Below are 15,536 nucleotides of genomic sequence, written 5' to 3'. Positions count from 1 at the left end.
CAAACTATTATCAGGGCGTCTCCCTCAAGACAAAGATGTTTAATGTTTAATCTTAAGCCAAACTCTAAGTCAATGAGAGTTTCTCTAAACTCCACCAAAATGTGGGTGGCCTTGCCAAATAATTTTGACCTCTTTGCAAGGATGGAGTCACTCTTATAATGTGACACAACTTGCATCGTTAGGCCCAAGGTTACCCTTTGATGCACAATTGAAGTCATTCTTAAACTACTCATGTTCAAGCACCTTCCATGACACTCTCATCTGAATATTAAGAAGAAGATTATCCTTGCTAAACCCATTTACAATTATATCGATTTATTTACAAGAATTTATTTTAAATTAAAGATCATTTAAAAATATTTTATATTATAATTTTAAGTTTTTAGTAATAGTTTTAAATACATTAAACCACTACATAACACCTTTCGTAATTAAGATAATAGAGAACTTAAAAAACCTAAACCTTTTTTTTTTCACAAGCTCGTTGGATCTCTATTAATTCTATTTATCCCTTGGAAAAGGGAGGCCATCCCCTATGAAACAGCAGACAACATCATATTTTAGTGACATATAAACTGATTCATTTCATATTTAATGGAAGGCTGGTTGAGGCTAATTGTACCTCGCTTAAATATCATTCGCCACTTGTAAAACGAAAGTCAAGAGAGTTCTTCATGGAACCACTTCTTTAAGTACCCCACCTAAGATGCTGCTTCTTGAATGCCTAACAGGAGTCAAACAAAAGCACAAAATATCTAAATTTAACTCACACTCCAAGAATTCCTTGAGCTGTTTGTGGATTCTGTCAACATTAAGAGACCTGTAAAAGTCATCAATGGAGGTGTTTTGGAACAAATCACATGGCCTTTGAATCCAGCTGCCGGCCATGTAGAATACAAAGGCGGAAGCTATTGAACACCTAATGTAAAAAGCATGGTCCCCCATCACATAAAATAGAAAATAAAAATCTTGATTCTCAATATTGTTTTTTTAGGACCTTAAACAAGGGCAGAAACTCCACTTATAGATAGGACGGGGATGAAACAAGCCATGTCATACCATTAGGTGAGAACACATCACTTGGAGGTGGAAAGGGTAGAAGAGGGTGGAAAAACTCAACTGCCAGCTGCATATATACTCTTGTACCATTACAACTGTTCTCACCACTTGGAGGTGGAAAGGGTAGAAGAGGGTGGAAAAACTCAACTGCCAGCTGCATATATACTCTTGTACCATTACAACTGACCCTGTAAGCTACTGGTCTGTAAAAAAACATCTTTGCGTTATTTCATTTGAGGGAGAAGGCTCTCGGGGTAGTTTAGCGATAGAAATTGACGTTTTAGATTTCTTCTATTGCTTCTTTTTTCATTGAAAAATGGCCCTGATTACTTTAAAAGCAGCAGAGAATACAGGAATTACAGATAGCTTATCTGGACATGTGATGTCTGATAAGGTGACCTGGTTTTAGGGAGATTGCAAGCACTCAAAAGAGAATTGCCTTCATACCCACGAGACCTCAAGATCTTGTGTTGTAATAAAGAGTAGGGTTTTTGTGGTTATTGGGGTGCAAAATTGTGGGAGATGGACTCTAACTATGCAGATTCCGTAAGTTCATCCCCTCGGTCTAGAGGGGCGGATACGGAGTATCCCGCTTCTCAGAGATGGGACGATCCGAATTCCTGTAAGGTGAGATTCATGTGCAGCTATGGAGGCAAGATCATTCCTAGGCCAAGTGATAATCAGCTCTGTTATTTGGGTGGAGAAACTAGGATGGTGACTGTGAGCCGGAACATAACATACAATGATCTTATTGCGAAGCTCTCAAAGATTGCAGGAGGAAGTGTTACGGTCAAGTACCAGCTACCGAATGAAGACTTGGATGCTTTGATTTCCGTCACAACTGAAGAAGATCTTGAGAACATGATGGAGGAGTACGAAAGGTCCCAGCAGGCAAGTCTGAAGCCATCCAGGTTAAGAATTTTCTTGTTTCCTTCAAATCTTGATAGTACGTCTAGTCTTGGTTCTATGCTTGACAATTCTAAAAGAGAACACTGGTTTGTTGATGCATTGAATGGTACTCCTATTCTGCAAAGGGTTGTCTCTGAGGGTTCATCTGTTTCAGAGATGCCTGATTATTTGTTTGGTTTTGATGGGCCTGAACAATATTGGGAGAAAACAGAAGAAAGGAACCCTAACATTAAGATGCCCGTTAGTTCAGGTGGTGTACAACAAGGTCCAAGTACATTAGGGAAAACTAGGACATTCAATCCCCAACCTGAGGGAATTGTAGGACACCCACCCCCAGATGTCCATTCAGCTCCTGACTCCCCTATGCTTGAAACTTCCTCCTATGGGTCCACTTCCTCGGCTCCTCCAGGGTCTAATTTGCCACCTGTGAAGGTAAAGCCTGTTCAGGATGAACCCCATGGAACAAGCCTTGAAAACCCCTATTTCAAGTTTGATCCTAATTCTCAGAATCCAATCATGGAAGGAGGGGAACCTAGGTATGCTTGTGAAGATGTGGTGAGGACAGTGGGATATAGAGTAAATAACCAAGGCATTGTTAGCAGCCCTCGTGATCAAGGGTTTGAAATACAAGGTGCGGGGGAGCATTTCTTCCGTGTCACACAGGATATGGGTCTCCGAACTCAGGATCCAAGGCTGAATGACGACAATATTGCTAAGCTGAGGTTTTTACAGAAACCAGAGCAGTATGAACCATACCCTTATAAGGATGGCAGACTTCCAGCTCCGACCCCATCCGACCCTGTGATTAATAAGCCTCGCCCAAGCATTCCTGAAAATGCACAAAGGCAGATCCCTACCCAGGAGTTCGAGCAACTTCATGTCTCAAACAAGCAGCAGCAGCAACAAGAGAGGCAAATTAGGCAGGAGAACAACATGCAGGATGAGATGGTGGAAGGAAGATACGATTGGAACTCAAAACTGGTTAATGTTAAGTCTCCAGAGATGGGTCCTGAGGGATTGAGCCAACCCACCATGAAGAAGGAAGAAAGCAACTCTAGTTTATCAGCAATGAGTGGAATGAAAAAAGATGGCAGCCAGTCAAGTCAAGATGGTGAACTAAAAAGTGCTAATAGACAGGTGCAAGATGAATTCAATTCAGTCAATATGGGCACAGGGCAGATGAAGCAACCAGATAGGCCCAAGAATCAAGACACAGGGCTGGTTAATGCTGCTATCCCTTCACCAAGAGATAGGCTTAATCCTAATTCGGATAGGAGAAATGAAGATATAGATTCTGGCCCTGACTTTAGTTATGCACAAAAGGATCAGAATGTAATGGTGCAACAAACCCATCAGGATCATGGTTATATGCCAGTTCAATATGAACATCAATATGTACCATCTCATTATGTTCATCAAGGTCAGCCTATGCAATACTATCAAATGCACCATGATTCCCAGCAAGGTGACCAGCAATATCCCATGTATTTGTATCCTTCCCATCATGGATCACCCATGTTACAAACAATGAATCCAGTTATTCGGCCAGGCCTTGGACCACAACAGGGCTACAATATGTCAATGCAAAGAAACATGGGAGTTGCTCCTGCAAATTTGCCAGCTGTTTATACTACCGATGTAATTTCATCGAAGCCGGTTACAACTACAATGCAACCACCAACAGCACCCCCACTTCAAAAACAGCCTGCCTATGATTCAATCCCAAGGAGCGCAGTTATGGCTGGAATTCAATACAGAGATCCACAGTATCCTTCACAGCCTAATATGGTTGCAGCTGCTCCAAGGTACAGAGCTCCTAGACCTTTGCAGAGTGATGTAAGGATAATGTATAGGCCACCTCAGCAGCTCAATCCACCTCCCTCGATGCATCTCGATCAGCAATATAATTTCCAACATATGCAAGTTCCTAATCAGGTGGGTTATGAGACCAATCCTCAACAGCTATATTACACTCAGAATTCATCTATAGCAAGCCCTCCGTATCAAGGAATAGGAACTGTAAGTTCTGATCTTCAATCTTCTGCGGAGATGCTCTCGGAAGGGAAGGGTACCAGAGTTTCACAAGGTTTTTAATATGCAATAATTTGTTTTGCCACATGGGAGGATTGCTTTTACTAGAAATATAAGGATGTCAGACAGAGATAGCCATTTTAGGGGTAGGAGTTCTATTTTAAACTATATATTTTTATTTTTATGGGGAGTGTTTGTGTGTAGAGTATCCAGTCAATAAGTCTCAGATTGCAGGGCTTGTACAGATGAATGTAGCCAAGTTAAGATAACCAGATCAGACACTAGATTATCCCCTGTCAAACATCAGCACAGCAGAATGATCAAATTTGTTGATGTCTGTGTCAACAAGTTTTAGCATATGCGAGGAGCATTGGTGCCTTGGTGGTGACTGGGTTTCTTTTATATATGATTATTGCATATACTGCAACAAGTATTCAATATATGGCTATGTATTTCAATATCAAGGAGACTGAAGAGGATTAAAATAAAATGGCATTAGAAATTGCAGCAAGAAATGTCCACTCATGAATCCTTATTTTTGTTTTGCATTTTGTTCGTAGATGGACAATCCAATTCCAAGTAAATTTCTGCCTGATGCATATGTTTATGGTTAATTTACATAACATAATGCAAACATTTAAGATGATTATTCTTTTCACTTTGATTCATGAGTGATTTTGTTGATGTAGCAAAGTGCACTGGAATTAGTAGATAGATCTTTGAAAAATAATATATTACAGGCTGAGTTTTAGTGGGGGGGTGGGGGGAGAATATACAGAATTTTGAGCAAAACTTTCTAGTTTGATCTGTTATTACTATTAAGATTTGATCTATAATTTTGGCCAATTCCGTTTCCTTGAAATTCTTCTTTACAAATTGAACTGTTAAAACTTTTGGTGGAAAGTTAGTTGATTGGCAAGGAATAGTCCTTGAAGATGCTTGAGTCAACAAGTTGTTGATTGCACCAGGTGGGCGAAGCTGAGGAGGGATTAACAACATAAGGGATCAACTAAAAAAAAACAAAAATAGACAAGGAAAAGGTCACGCTAAGCCTAGAGAAGGACAGATATTTGGCACAATTTTGATGTTAATTTCTTATATTAGAACATATCACATTGCATTATTAAACTTTTATTTGGTGGATGGCAGGGCTCTCAAACAATACAAAAGTGTGAATAAGATTGAACTTCGTAGCCAAATGTTGAATTGTCACCGTAAGGACAAAAATAGATTTGTTTCTTTATGGTACCAGAATTGTCTGTGGATTTGCCCATGTAACCTCCAAGTGGAAAGATACCTCTGCATAGCCAAACTGATGAAAGAGAGTTGTTCTATTCAATTTTGAGATGGGGTAAAAGTTTGCTTAAAGTGGCATATTTTACCATGTGCGTTGAACTGAATTTGTGGAAGTAATGTTTGTCAAGGCAGAAAGAACAAGACATGTCATGTTGAACAAGACATGTCCATGTTGAATGTCGTCTACTGCAGAATTAGGAGACCAGTATAGGAACAATTCACATACTTTAATCTTCAACGCATAGACCGTATCTTACATCCGCAAAAAAGTTATATGTTTGACAGAAAAGAAGACATTGCTAGGGATTGAATGTGTGGATGTCATGGATTAGATGAGTGACATTTTAGTTATGGGGAAGGACTTGGGACTGCATATGATATCTTCACTAACATATTGTTAGCTGGTGAAATCCAAATTTAGTGACACTTAATTCCATAAATTCCAAATGACTTAAGGGATGTGTTTGAAGGCAATTAAAAATGTCTTGCTGAATTTACATCATTGACAAGCTGTATGCAGAATTTGAACTGCACATCTATGTATCGCAAGTTAAGTATTCCATAAGTAAGAGCTTCCTGACCATCTGTTAACTTATGCTCACCCAACTCTCGCCTAGTTCTATGATAAATTGATATTTTTGGAGTGTATGCAGAATTTGAACTGCACATCTATGTATCACAAGTTAAGAATTCCCTAAGTAAGAGCTTCCTGCGCATGTATTATCTTATGCACACCCAACTCTGGCCTAGTTGCATGATAATTTGTTATCTTTGGAGTATCAATAGCCAGTTTGATGATCGAAAGTTGAGCACAACAGCTCTTACCTAGTTCTACAATCAAATGCTATCACTGAAAAGTATAGTCACTCTGATGATAAAAATGTAACTTTAATAAGGCTTTATAGCAGTGTTTAACATCACCTATCAAGCATGGCCACGTCAATTTATTGGTTAATACAATGAACTATTAAGCCTCAATTTTAAGATAGGCTGCATGGGTACACGTACCCACACCCCTGGTGTACGTACCAACGTACCCAAATACCAGGTATTCAGTGGAGAGCATCATAGCTAAGACCTTGATTAAGATTTCTGTTTTTTGTTTTCATATCAGCTTGTTGATTATCTAGCCTAATTCAATACGTAATCAATTTAAAACTTTGATTCAATGCTGATTAACAGCATACCTTATCACTAGTCAAGTTAGCAGTTTATCATTTGCAATATGATATTGTTATATGAATTATGATCTTGTTGTTCATGTTTAAAGTCTGCCTTCTCTGTTAAGCATCTGAACATTTATCATATATTATTATTACAAACATATTGCAAATCTAAAATTTAAAACAATACAATACATTTGCAAACTTTATTACTGTTCTTGTTTTGAAAAGCCATTGTCATGACTCATAATAAAAGATTTTCTATAAATATTAGTTAATGTTACAAAAAATTGTTGTACCCAAGTACCCCCTATTTTGAAAAATAGTCATATCCGTACTCATACCCATTCCCGTATCCTAAATGCTCAAGTACCCCATCCCTTGCAACCTTGATTTTAAGGTATTAACAATTTTACTTCCCACTTATAGATGATGTATGAAAACCTAACACTACCTCACCGAGTGTGCTAAAAGCATGATTTGAATCCCCTCTCCCCCCCTACCTCCTCTCACCTGAGATTGTCAATTGTTTCAGTCCCATGACTCATGGGCTGTTTCGAACTTAGTGGGTTATTGTCTATACAATCTCTGTTGCATCCCTATGATGAATTTCGCCCTGCATTAATAGGAGGGTGTTAAGTGGCTTATGAGGCATCGTCCGTGTGAAAAGCTTTTCCAATCTGAAAACATGATGTTGAGAGCTACAGCAAGACTTGGGCAATGAATCCTAAAGTTTGTGTTAGCATCTTCTCTAAAATTTAATCATGTACCAAGTGGCAGATTCATATGACAAGATTCCATTTCATACGGGCACTTTCCTAATAGTCTTGCCATCACTTGAGACAAAGTTGTGGGTCTTGTTGGGCTCAAATATGAGGTCTGTTGCTTTTGAGAAATTAAAAAGATACAGTTATCAGGATAAGATATTCGGACTCTGTCAAAAATATCACCACCTCGTCTACACATGGAAGGAAATGGGTTAGGAAAGAAATTTGCACTTTTACAGAGGAGATTCTATTTCTACTACTTTTTCCTTTTAAACTCTGACCCATCTGATATATATGTTATTGGTTTTTCTTCCCCACAAAGCATTCGATTGAATGAACCAGGCAGCAACAGCTCAGATTTTCTGGCCTTACAGAACTTTCGAGAATGGTATGAAAAAGATGGGTCCATGTTTTTAGGACTGACCAATTTGCAGCTTTGTTAAGTGTTGGGGGTTCCTATTTGGCAATCCTTTGCTTAAACAAAAGCCTGCTGAGACACAACCATAAATCAGCTTTAAGTTGTGGAAATATGTTTACAAATCAAAATCAAGTTTTAGGTGTTGTGGATAAACATATTGTATATCAAAACCAATATTATATTTGTACATCTGAATACAACTGTTAAACAGTAGTGGTTGATGCCAAAAATATATAAGAAACATGAACTGAATTGATAGAAAGGCCAGAGCTGAGATCCAAAAGTATACATTTTTTTACATATATAGTGCCACCAAACATGCCGCCTACTCTAGGGAGACAGCATAATTGCCTACCTAAGTTTAATCATCAAAAAGCCATCATTGGTATTGGTGTATATGACATATGCACTACAGCTTGCAGAGGGCTCCACAACATGAAATGGAATTAGAATAATCAAATAACTAGAAGCTGATGTTTAGCACACCTGGAAGCTATGATTTTGTCATAATAGAGCTTTTATATTTTCTTAATCTCTGAACAGTTTTTGCAGCCAATACAAATGGATTTAAGAAAACCTTTTCATCTCCTTGAAACTATAAACTCAGTGTAGGAAGTGGGAGGGTGTGATCCAAACTACGGATTATATTCATAGCATTGACTTCTGTTTAGTTTTAATCAGCCATGAAAACTCGAATATCCCTTCCAGTTTCTTGGCATAAAATTTTTAGATTATGGGAAATGAGATGGACGAGTGAGGTGCAAAAGTACATATAAACCGTTTTTGAACAGATGTAAACCTGCCTTGTGTAAAAATAAGAGACTTGTAAAGATTGAAAGTTTGTTCGGTGAGGTGGAATAATTATTCTATAGAAAGTATTGTCATAAGTTAATGACAATATTATGGTTCATTGTGGCAATTGTATTAAGGTGGCAATTGTATTACTTAATTATAGTTAGCAAAATCGTTCATTGTATCCTCAAATAAAGGATGAGATCTCTGATAAATATGAGGATAAATATAAGCAAATCGAAGACTATGCATGAAATAATGTTCAACATGTCATGACTCAACTCTCCAAAATTTGCCTTACATTCGTCCTTCTTTTTAATTCCTTGGTAATTCAGATTCAAATTCTATAAATGAAGCCTTGAAAGACTCATCACACAAGGTTAGTTGACATTAATTAAGATCTAAGTGAATATTAGGACGATAATGTTGTTATTCAAATACCAAGTATTTTTGGAATGTTATGAATTGGATTTGCATCAATAATTTGACTTGAGACATTACAAAAAACCTCTTCATTCGAACATAATTTATGATTATACTTTAAATTTATAGTCACCGTCAATCTCATAATTAATTCCTTAAAGGGTCTAATTATTGATTATTGTCACATCTTTATAAGATTTGGTTATTTGTTGATATCATTAGTAGACATTTTCATTACAATCCCACTTGATCAATTGATATTACTTCTTAAGAATATTAATGTTCTTAAGACTCTTAAGAATATTAATGTTCTTAAGACTCTGATGTTCCTAGAAAGTGAGAAGATCATTTTACTTTTGGTAACAATTTTTTATATGTTGAGAATAGTGGATTCATTTATTTCATCGAGTCTAGATGAAATTGGCGATGATTTGGTTCTTACTTTATCATTTCAAAGCATTAAGATGTGTTTGAGACTATTTTCAGAAATCTACTTTTCTAATTGAATGACTCTTAATAATGAAGTGAGATCAATACAAAATATATTCTTAAGAAGATATTATATTATATATTTATTGTAGATTCACGATTTAAAAATTATTCCATTAACTACCTAAGATTCAATTATTAATTCAAATTGCTATTAAATTAAAAACAACAAATTTATTAAAGATCACAAAATCAATATTTAAAATTTTACTACTATATTAATAAAACATGTCTTAATTATGTTTATTGTAAAAATATTTAGTGATGAATATAGGATTCTTTTATCACCTTAATTATTTTAAACTTTAGTCTCAATTTTAAATTTTTATAGATCACAAGTTATTGCCCTTCGATTATGACATTTAGTTTTTACAAAAACATAATTTATATCTATACAAAATTTAACTATTTATTTATAAATAATTAATGCAAATATTATTTTATATTAAAAAATATTTTATCAGTAGACTTTTTTTTTGGGATAAACTTATTAAAAAGAAAAGTTAAAAATTATATATTTATTTAAAATGCATTAAAGATTAAATTAAAAAACTAAAAATAATCCAAAAGAAATCAAATGTATTTGAATTGCAATTTGATTATTTTTTTAAAATTATAATAAAATCTAATAGATGTTGCGTGTGGAGAAATTAGACCACCAAATATTTCTTTTACCTGACGTTGAACGTTCATGCGCTTTAGAAAGATAAGACATTGGAAAATATACTTGTCTAGCCAATGAGATAAATCGAAAAAGTGATTAAAATTTGATATAACAAATTAAAATCCCACAAATTAAATATCCGATTTTCAGGATTAATAAAAAATGATGTAAATCTATTCGTGTTCGATATCGTAACATTGCTACATTAGACGACCATATTGTAACAAAGAATAGTCTAAGCTGTCAAAAATATTATAATATTAATCTTCCTTTACTATCTTATTAATATTTCATTATTAAATAGAATTTATTCTAATGCTCAACAACCCATCAATCAATCAAAAGTTGACAATTGTGTCAAAATAGGTGAGCTCTCTTAATCTCCCTTATCTTTTCAAGTTTCTCTCGATTTTTATGACTATTAAAATTTTATATTATTACTAAATCTAAATCACAAAATTCAAATACATCATTATCATAAAGGTAATTGAAATCTCAATTTATATTAATTCAAAATAATAATAAATGATATAAGAAAATGGTTTGATTTTTTAACAAAAATAATTGGATTATATAGTCATTAACATCTTTGTTCATTTTAGAAAAACTCCCACATGATAAGTATACATAACATCTATCTAAATCATACAATGTCTCTCATCTAACCTATTATGAGTAGGGGTTGTCTATCAATGTCAAATTTATTCAAATCTAACTTTGTTGATAATTGAAAATTGTAAATTTTGATAAATCATATAATCAAAGACTATAGTAAACTATTACTAATAGGTGTTGTTAGTCTATCAATATCGACAAAGAATTAAAAATATATATTTATATAACTTTAGAAATAATATGAAATAGAACAATTGTTAAATGATAAAAATGAAAAAATATAATCCCTCACTACATCACTTAACCAATTAAATTAGATGACTTTATTTTGACCTCGTACTATAACTAAACTCAAATGAGATTTTAAGGTTATAAAATTATTATCATTAACTACATACCCATAAAAGTTATTCAATGTATTTGTTGGTCTAGCTTTATATTGAAGTACAATCATTTGGCAAACTAACTACTTAAACAAAAAGTTAAAACAAAATGAAAAAATAATAATAATAATAATTTTTAAAATGCTTATACTTGGTACTAAATGGTTTGTAGTTTTCTTTGGTGTGATTCCTTACGGTGGGCCATAGCCACCAAAATAGTCTTATCGTGTTAAGATGTGTCGGGATGGGATGAGGAAAGCAAGTCCTAGTTTGCCTAGAACACCACCCTTTCATTTTAAATATAAAAAACAACATCTTTAAAATAACATCTTTCCATTTTAAATGGCTATAATGGATAGTTATCTCCTTCCTTATATGGGAATAGGTGGCATCATGACTATCTTAAGGTGTTGTGCCAAATTTATGAAAAATACCTTAAAAGATCATTGAACTTATTCAAAAGTTGGATTTATTTTCCAATTCACTATAGTTTCTACCATTTTGGTAAGAAGATAAAGGGTCTATTATTTTAGGGGATAAAATAATTTAATAATAATTTTGAATTTTTTATAGTTAATATCTTATGTTTTAGAAGTAGATTGGTTTTATGTTTTAGAAGTAGATTGGTTTGTGTTTCTATAAATAAAATTAGTGTACTTATAATTCATTTAGATATAATTATGTATGTGATGACATCTAATCTTATCTTTAAGTGAATTAAAGTGGAAACAAGAGAGAAACAAATTTTGTATTTTAGATTTTATTTTATTAAAACTAACAATTCAAGTGTTTGATTCTTGCGTTTTGATACGTATGCCAAAACTTTTTAATTGAAAATCTAATATTGTGTATTTAAGGACAATACTTAGGTCATTAGTTTCATGATGATGGAGATATAAACAAGGCATTGAAAATAGAAATGAATGAATATTACTAGCTTGCATGAATACTAACTACCGTCATAATATTAGATAATCTTGCACAATTTTTATGTGCTTATGACATTGTGGAATAAGGGGGTTTGACTAAGAGGCTCAAAGAAGTTTTGAGTTTTGAATCTAGATAGTCATCTCCTAAAAATGTTCCTCAATGCTACATTATGTACTACGATATAGGTAAGTTCAAAGAAATTTTGAAAAATAGGTGTGAAGGACATTATCATAACAAAATGATGTAATTATAGCAAGCAATTATAATTGCAAGTGAGATTATGTATAGAATTATGAACAACAAAATTTTATTTATCACAAAAATCTATACATCTTCATCAATGTTCATTCATCACATCAATCTATCCATCTTCATTGTCTTTGATCTCACAAATTAGTCAATATTACACAATGAAATAGCTAAGCAACTTCTTATCCCCCTCCCTCCTTTAAGATTTTATTTTAAATGTAATTCATACTTGATGTTATACATTTTCTAGGTATATATTGAATTAACTTAGTCATTATGTGCTAGACCAAAATTCATAGTAGATTGGGCCTTAAGGAACAACTCAAGTGTACCTTATTTTCCTACGTTTTCAGGAGCTTGACCAATCCAACACAACTTAATATTTTCCCTTGAAATTTTTCCTTCTTGTATTGTGGATTTATAATCTAATATTTATTTTATTTTATCACCATTTCAAAAATGAAATCGGTGTGCAATTATTTCCTCACTCTCCAAGGTTTTCACTCTATCGCACGCCTCTCATTTATCCACATTTATTTCCTTACCATAGGGTTTTAAACTTAGTCTCATATGTTATTTCTATTATTAAAAGGCTCAGTGTTCCCCTAAGGATTTGTGACAAGGGCTTAACCACCTCCTGTGCACTATAAGTTGAAGTTGAGTGGTTGTATTGAGCACTAACAGATCAGTCTTTTGGTGCAGCGACAACCCCACTCTAAAAAGTGGTATTTAGCTTGGTCACAAGTTAGAATCCTCAAACCCTTGGGTAACGCTGGGGGGAGATTGTTGGCAAAATGTTCAACGCTCCCATCGAGATTCGTGACAAGGGCTTAACCACCTCTTGTGCACTGTAAGTTGAGTGGTTATATCAGGCACTAAGAGATCACTCTTTTGGTGTAATAACAACTCCACTCTAACAATATCATATGATTTTTCCTTGATATTTTAAATCTTTAGCTATGATATTCAAGGTTTCCATTCCTTTATCCTTGGTGATTGAAATAGGTTATTTAGTCTTTTGTTATGGATTCTTATCAACATTTCTCCTTGTTTTCTATACAAACACACATTAAAGATTTCAATATTTTTAATAGTCCGTTACATCTAAACTTTGATGGTATTATCTTTATTTTTTACCATAAAGATGACAATATATGGTCTATGGTTGTACTTGAGTTGATGAAACAACCATATGAGCCAAGAATTGTCTACAAGCAAAACACTTATCACACAAAAGAGATCAAGGAAAGATAGTACGCTCTAACAACCAACATAATTATGTACTGATTGCACTATAATGAAATGGGATAGAGAATGGGATTAATGACACTTTTACATGCATAGATGAATTGACTTTATAGAAAGCAATAGCTCTAATAATAGCAAAAAAGCTAAGTCAAACTAAAATAAATAAAATCAAAGCTAAATATGGAAACTAGTGCCAAGCTGCAATAAGCTAGATTCGGCTCAACTAAATCTCAACAAAGTGAACTTAACTTATGCATGCATGTGCAAAAATGTGTTCAATTATGCATAAGAATATTCTTTGAGCATGCATAGAACTAATTAATATAATGATACCAAATGCACCTAATGCAACAAAACAATGTATGTGTGTATTCACCTGAAAAGAGGTGATTGTTATTGAAAGGTCTAGATAATCAAAATCAATCACATTTCCCCTAAATCATTAAAACAAATCAATCAACTCTATTGCGCTAGTGAATTTCATCAATTTACTTGAATAATTAATTCTAAATCAAAAATTAAGCTTTAATGGTTATCAAACATGATTAATTAACGAATTAGTTCTCTTAAATTAAATTAGGAACATTAAATCCCATGGCTAGAGTAATTAGTTTTAAAAAATTAAATAAATGTCCTTTTTCCATCTCATCACAAAAAGACAATCAACTTAAATCCTTTCAATCAAGGATTTATCACATGGATCAAGTGAGAATTAATCTCAGACATCCCTAAAGGATGCATCCACACCACTCATATTGATCTCAAGTCTATGAAAGAGATTCACCCAAAGTAATGGTGTTTCTCAACACCTCAAACTTAAGCAATAGTGTTTCTTGTAAGAATTTGGTATAGCGATGATACCGTGAAAGAATTTTCCTAAGGCAAGAATGAAATGCCAAGATCTAGAAGCTCAAGAGATAGCACAAGAGAGACAAGATATGATCAAATGAGAATGGATTGATCAGATAATTGGATTAATCAGATAATTGGATAAATACATCATAGAAGTGCCTTGTATATAAAAGCAATTGATATGACTAGGAGTTAGCAACGAGATAAGCATACCAACTAAGCACATGTCCACCAAGAGTGGATTATCCTCCATCGTGCATGAATGTACGTGCAACAATGAGAGGATAAGAATGTAAAAGTGTATCTCATAAAGAGATATAGTAGACAACATGTGCTCAATTGGAGTGCAAACTATTGTGTTGTCTATATGACAACTCATATGAATATGCAAACTCTTAGGTGTCTACATGATAACTAATATGGATATGCACTATCCTAAGTAAACTTAAGTAAAGTGTAAATAGTAAATACTTATTTACACCAACACCCCCCTCCCCTTAAGTACAGCTTAGGAGAATGTACTTAAGCTCACAAAAGATAGATAATAATGCAAGATGGGTCATGACTACTAGGCCATGTTAGGTACCCATGTACAATATGCAAGTGCAAAGATATGCAATGAAATCTCTCATAAAGTGGAGAAAGATGGAAAACCACAAGGGAAAAACCCCCCTCCAAAAAGAGAGATAAGTACAATAAAAGAAAATGAGAGAGAAGAAGACCTCATGTGAGTAAAAGATCCCCCCCATAAGAGAGAAGAAGAGGAAGATAGACCAAGTAACCCCCCCTCAATGTAGAATGTATGCCTATGGTAGATGTGCAAGGCTCAATGTAGAAACTCCTCCATGAGTGTAGAATAACATTCCTCCCCTTAGGAAGAAATAGAATCAAAGGTGTATCAATGAAGCCTTTCCCATTTGTAGGAAGAAACCTCAAAATGTATGAAATCTATGAAACCTGCTCAAGTGTCCCCATGTCGATACTGAAAGGTGCCTCCTCCAAATCATGTGTACTATGCCACTCTGTTGAAAATGTAAAGCATGTATCAAGGACTCAAATATCTTGTCTAAAAATAAAGTGACTTCCTCCAACTGTTGTATCAAAGGATCTACCATCATGTCAACCTTGAGAGACCAATCAAGTAGAGAATGAAGATGAGGGTCAGAGTGTTCCCTCACAACAACTGAAGAAGGATCATCTTCACCAAAGATTAGATTAATGTCATCAATAGTGTCTCCCAAATCTACA

The 15,536-nt window shown here is 34.2% G+C and overlaps 1 protein-coding gene across 1 annotated transcript; it reads left to right on the top strand.

Moving 5' to 3' along the window:
* Nucleotides 1-926: 926 nt before the first annotated feature.
* On the top strand, nt 927-4,514 carry LOC149580026 (uncharacterized). The gene has a single exon (XM_089788502.1). It carries the CDS (start codon nt 1,582-1,584, stop codon nt 4,060-4,062), a length of 2,481 nt encoding a protein of 826 aa, XP_089644628.1. The 5' UTR covers nt 927-1,581; the 3' UTR covers nt 4,063-4,514.
* The last annotated feature ends 11,022 nt before the right edge of the window (nt 4,515-15,536 follow it).

This window comes from Cupressus sempervirens, chromosome 1 (genome assembly GCF_028749045.1).
Source record: "Cupressus sempervirens isolate cs-2001-9-10 chromosome 1, ASM2874904v1, whole genome shotgun sequence".
NCBI classification, from domain to species: Eukaryota; Viridiplantae; Streptophyta; class Pinopsida; order Cupressales; family Cupressaceae; genus Cupressus; species Cupressus sempervirens.
This window is presented reverse-complemented; position numbering and strand designations above follow the sequence as displayed.